Raw genomic sequence first — 17,749 nt, forward strand, 5'->3', positions numbered from 1 at the left:
TGGGTTTGTGATTGTAATTCCTCACTATTGTAGCCTCCTGAAGCACCAGACAGACTGCAGTGGGTGGTCTTCCCACTGTAAACTCATCTTTTGTTTCCAGCCTCTAGCTGCTGGAGCTTTTTGTTCACAGTGAGACAAATGCCTTTTTTTACTATGCTGCTGTATTTTAACAAGCTGTTGAACAACCTGTTAACTTGATCCCCTATGCGCTCCTATCAGGACAGCGGAAGCTGCCATTATAACGGTAGGTAGTCTTAATGATGATAAACTTGTGCTGTCACTACATCCTCATTGGTGTGGGTGTCTACTTTCATCATCAATTGCCACCAAATGCAATATATGTCTCTACTTGTGGTATCCTTCATGTGCCTATTCCATCTGTGGCTTGTGCCTTTTGTGTGGTTAGATCTCTGGCTATACCTCCGTCATCCTATGAGTTTTTGAATATTTAGCTGAAGATAATTCCAAGCCCTTGAAAAATATCTATGAAGATCCTTTAATTTTTATAATTTAGGTGTTTAACTGATATTCCTAACTTTGCATCAAAATGAGAAAAAAACAGTTCTTATTTAATTCCTGAAATAAGAATTGGAAAAATGCAGAATTGTAAAGTTATTTCTTGAAAAGTGTCATTTCTTGCTTACAGTGACTGTTTTCCCAGTCTTCACTATGTGTTTTTGCCATTTTGTGTCCCGTATCTCAAAGTTGATAGCAATATCCATGCATGTATGTGCTCGACCCTCTGACCCCTTGTTTTCCTCTCAAGGACTTTGCGTTGCTGCCTGAAAAAGACGAGACCCTCCTCATTGAAGGAGGGGTGACCCTCAGCGGTGGTCAAAGAGCACGCCTCGGCCTAGCCAGGTACTTTCTGTCACACCTGAGCATCTGTTAGCATGCGTTATTTGCTCCCATATGTCTCAGTGCAGACCACCTCTGTCAGTTAGTTCTAATCATAGTCTTTGTTTTGTCAACCTTTATTTGACTTGATTTTGATTAATTGTTTTGTGAACATCTTATATAGCACGAGTGAAAAGTAGTAGAAAGGTATGAGTCATACTTATACACACGTGGACAAAATTGTTGGTACCCCTCAGTTAAAGAAGGAAAAACCCACAATTCTCACTGAAATCACTTGAAACTCACAAAAGTAACAATAAATAAAAATTTATTGAAAATTAAATAATCAAAAACAGCCATTGCTTTTGAATTGTTGATTAACATAATTATTTAAAAAAACAAACTAATGAAACAGGCCTGGACAAAAATGATGGTACCTCTATAAAAGATTGAAAACTATTTGACCAGAGTGACATGATTAACTCAGGTGTGTCATTTAATTGACATCACAGGTGTTTCCAAACTCATAATCAGTCAGTCTGCCTATTTAAAGGGAGACAAGTAGTCACCCTGCTGTTTGGTGAAAAGGTGTGTACCACACTGAACATGGACAACAGAAAGCGAAGGAGAGAATTGTCCCAGGACATCCGAAAAAAAATTATCGACAAACATCTTAAAGGTAAAGGCTATAAGACTATCTCTAAACAGCTTGAAGTTCCTGTGACAACAGTGGCTCATATTATTCAGAAGTTCAAGACCCACGGGACAGTAGCCAACCTCCCTGGACGTGGCCGCAAGAGGAAAATTGATGACAAATTGAAGAGACGGATCGTTGGAATTGTATCCAAAGAGCCCAGAGCAACCTCCAAAGAAATTAAAGGTGAACTCCAAGGCCAAGGTACATCAGTGTCAGATCGCACCATTCGTCGTTGTTTGAGCCAAAGTGGACTTCATGGGAGACGACCAAGGAGGACACCACTGCTGAAAAAAACTCATAAAAAAGCGAGACTGGAATTTGCAAAAATGCATGTTGACAAGCCACAAAGCTTCTGGGAGAATGTCCTTTGGACAGATGAGACCAAACTGGAGCTTTTTGGTAAGGCACATCAACTCTATGTTCATAGACTCAAAAACCAAGCATACGAAGAAAAGAACACTGTCCCTACGGTGAAACATGGAGGAGGCTCAGTAATGTTTTGGGGCTGCTTTGCTGCATCTGGCACAGGGTGTCTTGAAAGTGTGCAAGGTACGATGAAATCTGAAGACTATCAAGGCATTCTGGAGAGAAATGTGCTGCCTAGTGTCAGAAAGCTTGGTCTCAGTCGCAGGTCATGGGTCTTCCAACAGGACAACGATCCAAAACACACAGCCAAACACACCCAAGAAAGGCTGAGAGAAAAGCGTTGGACTATTCTAAAGTGGCCTTCTATGAGCCCAGATCTGAATCCCATTGAACATATGTGGAAGGAGCTGAAACATGCCATTTGGAGAAGACACCCATCAAACCTGAGACAACTGGAGCTGTTTGCTCATGAGGAGTGGGCCAAAATACCTGTTGACAGCTGCAGAACGCTCATTGATAAATACAGAAATCGTTTAATTGCAGTGATTGCCTCAAAAGGTTGTGCAACAAAATATTAAGTTATGGGTACCATCATTTTTGTCCAGCCCTATTTCATTAGTTTGTTTTTTTAAATAATTATGTTAATCAACAATTCAAAAGTGATGGCTGATTTTAATTATTTAATTTTCAAAAATTTTTTATTTATTGTTACTTTTGTGAGTTTCAAGTGATTTCAGTGAGAATTGTGGGTTTTTCCTTCTTTAACTGAGGGGTACCAACAATTTTGTCCACGTGTGTACTTGATGAAGAGCTCTGAAGAGATAACTACAGCAAACAGTAAGTTTTTGGGGTTTTTTGTATTTACATTGTTTTCTATAGTTCAGTGAGAAATGGCAATTCTTTTGTCAGGTTAAGCGAGTTCAGAGATCCAGAATATCAGCATATCTACAGTCCCTGGATAAAATGGAGCTCCTTACACCCAATATCTGACTGCTCACAACATTCAATAAACTAACTGCATTTTTAACTTCATAAACCAACACGTTCACTTCAGCAATTCTTATCAGAGTAGTTCACAACAAATAAATGCACAAGGTTCATTGCAGATGTTTATTTATTACTGATCTTTGCACATTCTGTCACGTTTACAGTAAGTTACGTCATTGTTTCTCAGCCGTTAACAACATGTACTAAATTCTACTCAGAAGTATTTAGGATTTCATGATTTTGGCAATGCTTCCAGTTAAGGCATTCGTTCCCAACAGTGTAATGGATCAAGTTTCTACTGCACGAAATCATAACCTCTCAAAGCTGCTAAGACGCACCTATTATTGTCCCTGGTGTGCTTATCTGCCTGCACTGTGTTGGCAGTCTCACATTTTAATGACAAGTGCTTTCTACAGCCCTAGAAGTGCTTTATTGGTCTATTAAATCACTGTCTAGATAACAACAGTCAGACATTCTCATATTCCCATGCATTATTTATTGGTAGCCATCAATTTGCAGCCGTTCATTGGTCTCATCATCTACCATCACTGTACAGTTTTGCGAGAAGTGATTTGTTCCCACATAAACCTGACTTCCTCATTGACACCTTTCAGATATGCAGCTTCTCCTGTTTGTATTTTTGTGTCTTTTGCTTTCTTATATGTAACACTTTAATTTTCACTATATATGTCACTGCTTTTCATACATTGTAACTTTTAATTTTTCTGTGACACACTGTGATTCCCATCTCAGGGCTGTGTATAAAGATGCTGACCTCTACCTGCTGGATGCACCTTTCACCCACCTGGACATAGTGACAGAGAAAGAGATCTTTGAGAAGTGAGTATCACAACAGAGTCTTTCATATAGAGAAGGTGGGGGTGGTTAAGCTCAAGTTTAAGGTCAAGGTCAAAGTTATCTCTTGTTGTCTAAGATACTCGTGTTGACTGTGGTGAGTAATTGATTCATCACAGTGTAGCATTCTATGGGAATGGGATTTTTTTTAGTTGAGCTAAAGGAAATTTTGATGAAATGTGGGCGTTGTCTATCTTTCAAAGTAGAAAAGCAGCTGAAGTACTTTACGGACTTGAAATTTAGGTGTTGTCAAATGTCTTACCGTAGTTATGTTACTAAACAGATGAAGTAGCTTTTTACTTGCTACTACTAGTTATTCTTTGAAGATATGAAGCCTCACTGTTTATTTTGTTCATCACTCTTGTCAGACTTTTTATGAAAGTTAATGTGTAAATTTTCTGTATCACTACACAGATGTGTCTGTAAACTCATGGCTGCCAAGACTCGTATTGTGGTCACCAGCAAGTTGGAGCATCTCAAACGAGCAGACAAAATTCTTCTTCTGCACAATGGAGACTGTTACTTCTATGGCACCTTCTCAGAACTACAGGCCCAACGCCCAGATTTCAGTTCCCTGCTGCTCGGCCTGGAAGCTTATGACAACATCAACGCTGAGCGGCGCAGCTCCATTCTGACAGAAACTCTTCGCAGAGTCTCAGTTGATGAAACCGCTGGTTTCCGAGGCCCAGAGTCAGTTCGCCAGTCGTTCCGCCAGGCACCGCCTCCAATAATTGGTTCTCAGTCTCAAACCCATCCTGTGAGTGATGGCTACCCCGAGAAACGCAAACAGTCACTTATTCTCAATCCTTTGACGGCCGCCCGGAAATTCTCCTTTATTGGCAACTCTCAACAGACGGCAAATACGCCCCAGTCCACAACAATAGAAGACGGCGTTCGTGAACTTTCAGAGAGAAAATTCTCTGTCGTACCTGAGGATGATCAAGTAGAGGAAGTGCTCCCGAGGAGTAACCTGTACCATCATGGGTTGCAGCATCTGAATGGGCAGCGGCGCCAGTCTGTCCTGGCGTTCATCACCAATGCTCAAGGACACGAGCGCAGAGAGCAGATGCAGTCATCCTTCAGGAGAAAGCTATCTATCACACCACAATGCGACCTGGCGTCTGAGCTGGACATTTACGCTCGCCGCTTGTCCAAGGACAGTGTTTTTGACATTAGTGAGGAAGTGGACGAAGAAGACATGCAGGTAGGATTTATTAGCATGACATTTAGACTTCCAGAAAAATCTGTATTCTTCACCCGATTTTAAGGCTCTTGTAAATATACACACTATATGCACTTGTTTTGTCACAAAAGACACGTTTGAATTTTGTATTTAAGAGTAATTCTGCTTCTTTACAGCAATGCTTTGCAGATGAGCGTGAGAACGTCTTTGAAACTACCTCATGGAGCACTTACCTTCGCTATGTTACCACCAATAGGAGCTTAGTCTACGTCCTAATTTTCATCCTCCTTGTCTTTGCCATTGAGGTAAAATCACAACCTTTTTTAAGGTGCTTTGTCAATTGTGTGAATTTAACTAACCAAAATGTTTTTTACCCCACCACTAGGTTGCTGGTTCAGTCATCGGTATTTTCCTCATTACTGAGTAAGTGTCATGTTTAATACTCCTTAAGACTTTTACCAAACCAGAGGACGAATCTCAGAAGCAAGCTTTCTCTTGGTGTACAGTTATGAACGAAAGTTGACATATACTTGTAAAGATCATGCATTTCCAGTAGCTACTACAGTTTTTCAATGACAGAATCACTGAAACATATGTGTCTTTGTCACACAAAGCAATCATCCATTTTGATTCTTTTATAAATGAAGGCTTTGGAAGCAGAGTAGTCTAACCCATTTTCTGTAGTTTTTGAGAAAAATGGGTTCAAAATTTTGTGTTTTTAAGAATGGTCTAACGTTCAAAGTGCCACTCTAACGCTATATTTGGGTTGTGGGTTAGACCGCTTTGCCACAAAAATCTAGGCCATAAAAAATTACAGAAATAATATAAAACGAAGTTCAGATTTTTTTTTTTGTGAGTTAGACCACTCTGGTTCTAATTCCCTCAAATTTACTGTAGATCTTCTGCAAATATAACATTTGCTGGGTCAAAAATATACATGAACCAATGCCGCGGTTGCAGATCTTGGTGGTAGAATCAAATATTCCTTTAACTAAATCTCCTATTTAGTTAAAGGAGATTTAACTAAATATTAGTATTGAGTTAAATCTCTTTGGTAATTTTCACCTAAGGCAATTTTGGCAGCAATCCAGAAGTTTCTGTTTGTATTTTTAATCACTCCTGTTGACAGAATTGGTTCACTTCAACTTAATTTTTGGCTGTTTGATGTGGACTTTTTTCTTCATCACAGTCCACATGTTCTGGATGGGGTGTATGTAAGTCAGTCACTTTGGGGAGGCCTGTCTAAAACCCTAATTGTAGCCTGGTTTGCTATTTCTTTACAACTTCTGATATGTGTTTTGGACTATTACAAGAACACCCAACTTCATCCAAGACCCAACCATATGGCTAATGATTTTACATTTTACTGAACAATGTGGAGGCAGTCCTCCTTCTTCATTATTCCACTGTCAACAAAACAACCCCAGAGCATAATGCTACTACCACCATGCCTGATAAGAGGTATGATAGGATTACAAACCTCACCTTCTGTCCTTCAAACATATTTGTAGTCATTGTGGCCAAATAGCTCAATTTTTGTTTCATCTGACCACAGAACTGTCCTCCACTAGGTCTTTTCTTTGTCCATGTTATCAGCAGTGAACTTCAGTCGAGCCTTTAGGTGCCACTTCAGAGAAAGGGCTTCCTTCTTGCATGACAGCCTCTTAGCCAGTAGTGATATAAAACACACTTGTAGTTTGTACAACTAACACCTACACACGTGGACAAAATTGTTGGTACCCCTCAGTTAAAGAAGGAAAAACCCACAATTCTCACTGAAATCACTTGAAACTCACAAAAGTAACAATAAATAAAAATGTATTGAAAATTAAATAATCAAAAACAGCCATTACTTTTGAATTGTTGATTAACATAATTATTTAAAAAAAACAAACTAATGAAACAGGCCTGGACAAAAATGATGGTACCTCTATAAAAGATTGAAAACTATTTGACCAGAGTGACATGATTAACTCAGGTGTGTCATTTAATTGACATCACAGGTGTTTCCAAACTCATAATCAGTCAGTCTGCCTATTTAAAGGGAGACAAGTAGTCACCCTGCTGTTTGGTGAAAAGGTGTGTACCACACTGAACATGGACAACAGAAAGCGAAGGAGAGAATTGTCCCAGGACATCCGAAAAAAAATTATCGACAAACATCTTAAAGGTAAAGGCTATAAGACCATCTCTAAACAGCTTGAAGTTCCTGTGACAACAGTGGCTCATATTATTCAGAAGTTCAAGACCCACGGGACAGTAGCCAACCTCCCTGGACGTGGCCGCAAGAGGAAAATTGATGACAAATTGAAGAGACGGATCGTTCGAATTGTATCCAAAAAGCCCAGAGCAACCTCCAAAGAAATTAAAGGTGAACTCCAAGGCCAAGGTACATCAGTGTCAGATCGCACCATTCGTCGTTGTTTGAGCCAAAGTGGACTTCATGGGAGACGACCAAGGAGGACACCACTGCTGAAAAAAACTCATAAAAAAGCCAGACTGGAATTTGCAAAAATGCATGTTGACAAGCCACAAAGCTTCTGGGAGAATGTCCTTTGGACAGATGAGACCAAACTGGAGCTTTTTGGTAAGGCACGTCAACTCTATGTTCATAGACTCAAAAACTAAGCATACGAAGAAAAGAACACTGTCCCTACGGTGAAACATGGAGGAGGCTCAGTAATGTTTTGGGGCTGCTTTGCTGCATCTGGCACAGGGTGTCTTGAAAGTGTGCAAGGTACGATGAAATCTGAAGACTATCAAGGCATTCTGGAGAGAAATGTGCTGCCTAGTGTCAGAAAGCTTGGTCTCAGTCGCAGGTCATGGGTCTTCCAACAGGACAACGATCCAAAACACACAGCCAAAAACACCCAAGAAAGGCTGAGAGAAAAGCGTTGGACTATTCTAAAGTGGCCTTCTATGAGCCCAGATCTGAATCCCATTGAACATATGTGGAAGGAGCTGAAACATGCCATTTGGAGAAGACACCCATCAAACCTGAGACAACTGGAGCTGTTTGCTCATGAGGAGTGGGCCAAAATACCTGTTGACAGCTGCAGAACGCTCATTGACAAATACAGAAATCGTTTAATTGTAGTGATTGCCTCAAAAGGTTGTGCAACAAAATATTAAGTTATGGGTACCATCATTTTTGTCCAGCCCTATTTCATTAGTTTGTTTTTTTAAATAATTATGTTAATCAACAATTCAAAAGTGATGGCTGATTTTGATTATTTAATTTTCAATAAATTTTTATTTATTGTTACTTTTGTGAGTTTCAAGTGATTTCAGTGAGAATTGTGGGTTTTTCCTTCTTTAACTGAGGGGTACCAACAATTTTGTCCACGTGTGTATGTTCCAGCAGCTTCTAATTCATTGTAGACCTGCTTTTTGGAGATTCTTGGATGAATCTTGACCATCCTGATCAGTTGTCTATCTGCAGCAGTTGATAGCTTGTGTTTTCTTACTGATCATGACAGTTACATGGCTGTACAATGATTTTAATACTTACAAACAAACAGGTGTTTGCACAGATAATTTCAGGATCTGTATCTGCTTTGAAATGACTCCAAGTGACTTTCCTGACTGATTCAAGTCAATGATTTGCTTTTTCACATACTTTCTGAGCTCCTTAGACATTCTCACTGTCTTGTTTGTGGGCAGAATCTAATGACTCTATCAAATGGGCCCTATTTTAAATTGACTGAATGAATCAGCAGCTGTGGTGAATCATGGCACAATTTTCTACATGACCAAAACTGGCAAGTCAAGTTAGTGTACGTAGATTTTTGACGCAGCAGATTTTGTCATATTTCCAGAAGACCTGTTATAAATCTGTCAATGAACCAAAATGCATGATTGTTTTTGTGACAGTTATCAAAATAAGTCATTTTTGTGGTTATACATCTGTTTTCAAACAAAATTCAGTTCACATTTAATCTTATATTCTTTGCCATGTTCTACCAGCAAGATCTGGAGGGACAGCGCCAACCCTGCATCACCCAACTACATTGATGAGCAGCACCCCAATGCCTCATCTCCCCCTGTATTCCTGGCAGTTATTGTCACTCCAACCAGTGCTTATTACATCATCTACATCTTCGTAGCCACATCAGAGAGCGTTTTGGCATTGGGATTCTTCAGGGGTCTTCCTCTAGTGCACACATTACTCACTGTGTCCAAAAGACTGCATGAACAGATGCTTAGTGCTGTGCTACGAGCTCCCATGGCTGTGCTCAACACTATGAAAACAGGTGCTTTGCTCCATTTACTTATTCAGGTTTTTTTTCTGTTCAGTTAAAATGTGTCAAAATGAAGCAACATTGTATGGTGTTCTTCACCTGTTTTGGATTTCTGAATAACTGTAGACAAACACTTGTTTAGCTATAACGAATGCCACACTGAAGAAGTGATTCATTACAAAGCTGAATTTGGGACTATATTTATTGTAATTTTCAGGGTTTATGTTGACCCCTGAGTCTAAATCTTACCTTCAGGCTTTTCTGTTCCTTGCACTGCTGTATGGTCTTTTGAGAGCCACACTGCAGTGCAGGGAACAGGTTCCCATTTTGCAGTCTATCACCAATAACACCAAAAATAGCTGAACAATGCACTCTACTGCATTGTAAAAACTGTTCAGGAATGACTTGAGAAACACAACAAGGAGTCCAAGATGTTAACCTAATCCTCAAACACCTCAAATCATAATCTTATTGAGCAGAATTCAGTGGTATCAACACAGGAAACCTTCTAGAGGTCTTATGTGCAATGAGTCAGAGCCATTTTGGCTGTGTGATGGAAACCTACACAATTTTCTACAGATAGTTTTGACATTGGGGCTGATCACTGTAGAGCTACAAAACATGGAACCATAGGGAACCACCATGTAGAACTTGGAAACATGGGATCCTGGAATTCTTGTTTTCTAACTTGTTTGTCCTCTTTCAGGCCGGATCATGAACAGGTTCACCAAGGACATGGCCACCATAGATGACATGCTGCCTCTGGTGCTGTTTGATCTCATACAGGTATTTAACTAACACTAACAACAACATACCAGAATATAAATGGGTCTTCCAAAACTAGTGATTTGAAGGCTGCAAAGGTGACTCTACTAAATGTTCCTAGAGTTACACTGACAAGTATTGCCTCCACTACAAACGGTCTCACATGGTGCACCACAGACAGTCATTAAAACTATAATTTTTGGATTCTTCATATTCACATTTTCCTCTGAATCTTTCATTTTTGTACAGCTGACAAGTCAACAAGACAAGAAAATGCATACAGCTTAATGTTTGGAAAATGATACTGAATTTGTCAATGATGTGAAGTGGTGTTTGCTGGCAGAAGAATATGTGACCATTGTTAGCTGTGTCATAGGGTACTACTTAGCTGTCCAATAAATATAATGTGTCAATACGCTACATGAGTGATGAAATTAATGACCACCTTTCAAATATAAGAAAACAATGAAGTGTTTTGTATTGAGACTAAATTCTGATAGCCTCTTTAAACTTATATGAGTGTTAGTACACACTCAGAATTCTTTCTGCCATTTAGCTAAGGTCTGATCTCACTTTTTTTCTGTCTCACCAGCTAACATTAATCGTCGTGGGTGCCATCTTCACTGTATCCATCATGCGACCGTACATTTTCATTGCTGCCATCCCATTAGCTGTAATCTTTGTTGTACTCAGGAAGTACTTCCTACGAACTGGACAGCAACTCAAACTGCTGGAGGCTGAAGGTGAGAGTTAGAGAGAGACATTGCACTATTAGTTGTCAAGGTGCTATGACTCCTTGTTGTTATTTCAAAGAAATTGGATGTCACTAGAGCATCTCGGACCAAAACAAACTAAATAAATTGCATTTCATTCACTGCCAGAAAGGTTATGCACAAGACCCAACAAAACAAAAATCTGTGTCAAAAAATATTAGCGCATTTCAAAATACATTCAAGAAGTTCTTGTCAACTTAAGTACGTTTTCTACACTTTGCAAATAAATTAAGCAAATAATATAAATAACATGTTTAGTCTTTTAGTTGCCTTAGGTTTTTTTGAGGCACCTGATGAACACTGGGCTCCACAGTGGCTTGGTGGTTAGCATGTTTGCCTTGCAGCTCGAAGATCCCTGGTTCACATCCCGGCCTTCCTGGGATCTTTCTGCATGAAGTTTGCATGTTCTTCCCGGACGAGCCCCCAATTCATGTTAGGCCCAGCCTAGGGATTGCTGAAATGCGACATAAAATGTCATCCTTTCCAGGTCTCAAGCAGATACACAAAACACTATTTCCTTAGCCTAGCCGCGCTAGACCCATGTCCTGAAGGCACAAGGGTCTAGGGCCGCTCGACAGGGAGGGAGGCGGGCTAAAAGGTTGTCTTTCAAATCACTCTGCAGCAATTGGGTAGGTATACCAATCAGCACAACGAATAGGCTGACGTAGTTCCTAGAGCGCTGGCGGATTGTGGCTAAGTCCCATTAGCTTCCCAACCAGCGGAGCCAACTGGTATATTAAGGATTTGCCATATCCCGTCGGCATAAGTCCAAATACGTCTTTCTTCTCAATGAAACACTTCAGTGCCATCCTTTGTTTATCTTTCAAGTTGAATTTTAGCTTCAAATCTTTAAGGGCTGTGGCCAAAGCTGAGTCGAAAGATAACTGTTTATTGTGCGCCGGTTGTTTCTGTCAGAATCGTCACGCCTCTGTCGTCACTCTGTCGTTACGCCCGCCTTCTGACTTTACACTTCATGGTGATTGGTCCGACCAGTTTTAGGAGAATCCAGCCTCGAGCCTTATGGAGGGTAACTAGACCCACCCTGGCAGAGAATTAAATTTGTTGCCGTGGTTTGTCTAGCGCGGCTAGACTACTATTTCCTCTGAGAAATGAATAATTTGTTTTACAAAAAATGTGATCTGATAACAAAGGTTGTAGTTTAACTATTCAGTGGAAATGTACAAATTAAATTCAGAGTGAGCCCAAAAACCAACATAACAAACAAAAGCCACAGTCAGAAAAAAAGTTGGGAGTCGATCTCACCTACCAAAATAAAAGTGGTTAAAATAATCACAAAGTCTTAGGTCCCTTTCTACATCAAACCAAAAATAGCAGCTCACTCCTACATTGCATTTACCACACTACTTGTGGTAAACTTGTGGTCAATTTGAAATGCATTCTGGAAATAATATGCAAGTAATTTTGATAAAACAGTAGAGTCTTGCTAGTGTGTAGTTCAAGTATGCTTAAGCATCCTACAGATTGTATTTATACCAATATTGTTCTTCAGCGCTAACACATAGAAAATATAAACCTGAAGATGTGTTTTTATTCCTTTTGTAATTTACAGCCTTCTAAGAGTAAAGCTCAACGTGAAAGCCAGAAAGCAAAGAAGAGATCAGGCAGATTATGATGGTAAAATGGCAAATATTCAGAAAGAGTAAAAGTGACAACACAATAGGAAAACTAAAAGAGAGAACAGAGGAAGAGAGATCCAGGGGGCAGACACAGCAGTCATAACTGCCTGTCAGCAGGCAGAGCTGCTGGATGGCCCAGGGTTTAGAGGGCAAATGTTACACTGTAGAATGAAAACATGACAGAGGAAGGGTTTGGAGGAGAGGATGGACGGGCAGCCTCTGAGGGGCGGGAGCAGTTAGAGGAAGCCCGGCTTTTGAAATGAAATGACAATTATCCTGCAGTTATCAGAGACTGCTGTGACTGAGGCAGAGAAGACATTTCTAAAATTGTGTAGACAGTTGTTTTACATGGTTTAGTTCCTCATAACGGCTGAGGTTTCCTGGTAGTATGCGGTCTGTTTGGTATATAAGTAAATCTGTCAGCAGGTGCTTCATTAAAACAGGAAGCAGAGCTGATACTGTGTAATGAATAAGTTCAAAATAGTGAAGATTATCATCTGCTAAATCAACATCAATGTTAGTGCAGGTCCTGTGGGAGACACTCATTCAGGACTCGTGTGAGTTGTGGAGGTCAAATCTACATGTGTAAATTTACAGGATAATCTCCTTAATTACTACTCATTATCTCCAAATGAGAGTCTTGTAATAATTGGGGTGCTGCAGGAATAGCAATTGACAAGAGATTTTGTTTCACTTAAATTCATATAAAGAAATTGGTCAGGACATCCTCAACAAGGTAAGTGCATGTTCTCGCATACGTCTGGTACCAAATATTCAAGTAGATTAAGGAATTTGGGTTTTATTAGGCCAGGTTTTGAGATTTCCTTAAGAGATCTACCCCTACCATATGAATGGAACTTTGTTTGTGGTGGGGAAAACTACAGAAAAATTACACTAGAAAATATTCAAATTCAGCATCCTCCTATTTACACTGGATAATGCAGAGAGCACAATGCCAGCTGTTTGTATAGAGACACATTTTATATTTAAATTAACTATATCCAATGAAAACTGTGCACACACATCCCTTCTGCTGGCACTTATTTTACATTAGAGTTTTTACATTTCAGTTTAGAAGTCAAAGTCATTGGTTGTTGCATCTCCAAAGCTCTGCCATATTCAGTAGAGCAGAGCAGGATTGTGCAGACAGAGGATGAGAAAACAGGTTATTGGACTGCTGACGAAGATGCTCTGTTTGTTGGACTTCCCTGCTCTGGTTTCACTGAGATCCACCACTGAGTGTGTGTTACGGTGATGACGGCAAGGTCTTTCCGGATCAACCAAGAGCACGTTGGGTTCAGAGGAATGAGCTGAGCTGGGATTTCCTTCAGCCCCATCCTGGTGTTGTTCCCTCTGACATACTACAGTGGAAATATTATGTGTTGAATGTGTCCGTCACCACTATTGTGTTAACATTTCTCAAACATACCTATTTTATTTAGGTCGAACTTTTTGACATTTTTTACAGCTTACTTCTAGTTTTCCAGTTTGAGGAATGTATAGTATGCATGACTAGTTTTATTATGATCACACTGCGGAGGACTATCCAACTCTGAATGCTTCCCTTCGTATATTGGAGTTCCTTCCTGAAACGTAACTTTGGACAGAAATATTCTGAGTAATGCTCAAGTAAAGTCAAGGCAAGTGTGTGTCATCCTCCCACAGTCCAAAAACATGCTGAGGCTAACCGGTGATTCTAAATTGTCTGTAGGTGTGAATGTGAGTGTGCTTGTCTCTCTGTGTAGCCCTGTGGTGACCTGTCCAGGGTGTCCCACTGCCTTCTATGAGCCCAGATCTGAATCCCATTGAACATATGTGGAAGGAGCTGAAACATGCCATTTGGAGAAGACACCCATCAAACCTGAGACAACTGGAGCTGTTTGCTCATGAGGAGTGGGCCAAAATACCTGTTGACAGCTGCAGAACGCTCATTGATAAATACAGAAATCGTTTAATTGCAGTGATTGCCTCAAAAGGTTGTGCAACAAAATATTAAGTTATGGGTACCATCATTTTTGTCCAGCCCTATTTCATTAGTTTGTTTTTTTAAATAATTATGTTAATCAACAATTCAAAAGTGATGGCTGATTTTAATTATTTAATTTTCAAAAATTTTTTATTTATTGTTACTTTTGTGAGTTTCAAGTGATTTCAGTGAGAATTGTGGGTTTTTCCTTCTTTAACTGAGGGGTACCAACAATTTTGTCCACGTGTGTAGATAATGGATGGATGGAAATGAGTGTCATACACTGTTAGGACTATGGATAATGGAGTGGATAATCTGTCGCCAATTCAAGAAAATAAAGGAACATACTGTCAGTTTATTGGTTGTTTATCATAAACTGTAAATTTGGAATTAAACCAGAACCACACTGAACTTTGAGATATGTAGTACCATGCACTACAAGAAAAGTGCAGGTACTTTCAAAAATAATGCCATAACTTGTTTACATTTATCTGCTAGCCTTTTACAAAAAGCATAACAGAAAATATTTAGCCAAATCAATATTGGTGTAACCATGCTTTGTCTTTAGAACAGTACCAATTCTAGTAGTGACATTTGCACACAGTTTTTCAAGGTACTTGGCTGGTAGATTGTTCCAGACTTCTCATAGTTCTTCTGTTATTTTAGACCATGTTGGTGTCTTCTGTCTCTTCATATCTCAATATCACTCCTCAGCGATGTTGAGATCAGGACTCTGTGGAGGCCAGAATATCTGTTGTTCTTCTTACCACTGAAGATAGTACTTTATGAAATGGGTTGTTTGCTTGGGCTCATTGTCATAATGCTGAGTGAAATCTGATGACTCCCTGATGGCAGTGAAGGAAGAATGAGAATCTAAATGTCAAAAAGGCAAAAACTTTTGTGTGGTACAGTGCATACACAATTAGATAAAATAATTTTTCCTTTCTTTACTAGTTCATAAACAGCACAGCATGCTTGTGTAATTATTCTCACATTATTAGAATATTTCAGGGCCACAGACATGTCAGTTAAGGACACCTAAACACAAGAGTTCTAATTACCTAGTTAAGTGTCAAACTTAAAACAAATGAAAGCTTAAAATGGTCAGTTTATGCTGACAATATATATATATATATATATATATATATATATGTGTGTGTGTGTGTATCACTTTAAGCAATGTTAGATGAACAGTATAGATCCTTTTCCACCATATTCATATTATATCAGATGCACTTTACACATTTCACCTTAAAATTTAAAAAGATATGTGTCCCTTCTCCTTTCTCACAGCTCGCAGTCCCATCTTCTCCCATCTCATCATCTCACTGAAAGGATTATGGACAATCCGGGCATTTGAGCGTCAGACCTACTTTGAGATGCTCTTCCACAAGGCCTTGAACACTCACACAGCCACCTGGTTTCACTACCTGGCTACACTGCGCTGGTTCCTCTTCCGCTGTGACATGATCTTTGTTCTGTTCTTCATCGCCGCTGCCTTCATCGCTGTGGGAACCAACCGTGAGTAATGACATGCGTGTGCGTGCACAACTAGAGGTTGTATATGGGAATGAAGAATAGATTTCAGTATTCACATTTGATAAATAGACTTTTTTTAATTCATGAAGTGCAGTGTGTGCATTACGCTAATATGACTCACTTGTAATTCAACTTTCCGTGGATGTTCCACTACATGTTCCGACTAAATTTTTCCTGGTCTGATGTGTTGCTTCTGAGTTGACCAAGCAAATGTAATGGAGTTGAATGAATTCCTTAAAGCACAGACACATATTAGCTACTACAGCTTCTCAAGAACCTAAGACGAAAGTGATCTGTGCTGGAGATTAGCTGAAGCTCAGTAAAGTGACTGAGCTGTGGTTGTGGCCAACCTCAGTTAGAAAAGGTACTTTCATTCAGTTGAGCCTTTAAGAAAACGAGCAGCAACAGCAGTTTCTACACTTTAAGTCTGACAGGCCACAACCATCATCAGTACTAACCACTTAACCACTGACAACCCAAAGTTCCTGCACTGCTTGGACCTTTCACTCATGAAAGTCTGGAATGAATTCTGAAGACAAGATGGTGTTAGTTTTAGATAATATTGTTGGTGGTCACATGGTTGCTAATTGATAATATGTGGCTAAACACGAAAGCATAACAAACACTCATTGGTCCCTCATAATGAGGCTGTTCTGAACAGCAAGATGACGAAGATCAGAGCCAATATGTAATGAAGATTTATTACAGAAGATTATCAAATAATATAAACAGTGCTTTGTATTGTTTCATTTGGGTAGACATGGAGGTATGACGTGGTGTTGCAGGAACATCTTGAAATTCCTGTAAGTTAGTTGGTTTGTAAACAGCTTATTATGTCTACTGGACACGCGAGTGAAGAAAGCCCAGTCTTATCTGCGAGTTGCAGAGTGTAGAGTCAGATATCAGGATCAGAACAGAACAGTTTGTCTGTGAAAACTGATCAAAACCGATGGAATGCCACTGGATAAAATGTCATGTACAGAAGGAAGCTTCTGTTTGCTTAATTACATGAATTGGAAAAGCCAGCACACTCACACACGTGGTGTTGCGTCATAGGCTGTATTTCTGTTGGGAGCAGATTAAAGGGTCATTTCACAGCTCGTTAGTTTCCAATGAAGCCAGGAGCAGAGCTGCAATACCTAAGTGCAGCTCTGACATCAGAGAGAGCAGCTTTGATTGGACAGTCTTAATGATGGTGTGTGCGTGTATGTGTGTGTGTATTTGAACTCTACAGAGGACAAACCAGGAGAGATTGGCATCATTGTGGCTCTGGCCATGCTCATCCTTGGGACTTTCCAATGGGCTGTCATCACCAGCATCACTGTAGACGGACTGGTATGTGGTTCACACAGACACACACAAAGCTATCATCTTTTTCACAGTTGTAGAAAGACCTGACTTGCATCTATACACCATACAGCTACTGCCCAGGTAATAGTGTCTCAAGCACAAAAAATAAACACACATTAAAGTTGACTTTGCTGAGCATGTATGGATTTGTTTTTAACACCTGTGTTTGCAAAGCAGATCTCTGCAGCCAATCTAAAATATTCCTTCCCATCTGGTGTTCAACCTTTCCCAACTGCCCCACACCATTCCACTTTGCTTCTGATTACACAGGCTCTCTTTTGAAGGTCGCATGCAGTTCAAAACTCTGATGCTAACCTCCCAAATATGGACAAACTTACCCAGTGGACAGTTGGCTGTTCTGTCACAAAGAGCAAGCTTTGGTCACTGATACTGGTCAATATTTTCCTGTGCAATAACTGAAGTCCCTTCTCATGTTCAGGCACAAGGACTTAAACCCAACTTTTCAGACTCTACGTTCGACACCTTTACTAACTCAACCCTGTGTCTCATTTGCTTGGGAAAGGATACACTTCCACTTGTTGATGGCATGTAG

General features: G+C 39.9%; 1 protein-coding gene across 1 annotated transcript in view; it reads left to right on the forward strand.

Annotated features, from left to right (window-relative positions):
* Nucleotides 1–17,749, forward strand: part of cftr (CF transmembrane conductance regulator) — a 62,308-nt gene that overhangs the window by 28,806 nt on the left and 15,753 nt on the right. The window contains exons 12-21 of the mRNA XM_022208476.2: nucleotides 767–861; nucleotides 3,641–3,727; nucleotides 4,157–4,946; nucleotides 5,102–5,230; nucleotides 5,311–5,348; nucleotides 8,892–9,178; nucleotides 9,873–9,952; nucleotides 10,524–10,674; nucleotides 15,601–15,828; nucleotides 17,081–17,181. Of these exons, the coding sequence (XP_022064168.2) occupies nucleotides 767–861; nucleotides 3,641–3,727; nucleotides 4,157–4,946; nucleotides 5,102–5,230; nucleotides 5,311–5,348; nucleotides 8,892–9,178; nucleotides 9,873–9,952; nucleotides 10,524–10,674; nucleotides 15,601–15,828; nucleotides 17,081–17,181 (1,986 nt within the window). The remainder of the gene's footprint in view (nucleotides 1–766; nucleotides 862–3,640; nucleotides 3,728–4,156; nucleotides 4,947–5,101; nucleotides 5,231–5,310; nucleotides 5,349–8,891; nucleotides 9,179–9,872; nucleotides 9,953–10,523; nucleotides 10,675–15,600; nucleotides 15,829–17,080; nucleotides 17,182–17,749) is intronic.

Source organism: Acanthochromis polyacanthus, chromosome 8 (assembly GCF_021347895.1).
Source record: "Acanthochromis polyacanthus isolate Apoly-LR-REF ecotype Palm Island chromosome 8, KAUST_Apoly_ChrSc, whole genome shotgun sequence".
NCBI classification, from domain to species: Eukaryota; Metazoa; Chordata; class Actinopteri; family Pomacentridae; genus Acanthochromis; species Acanthochromis polyacanthus.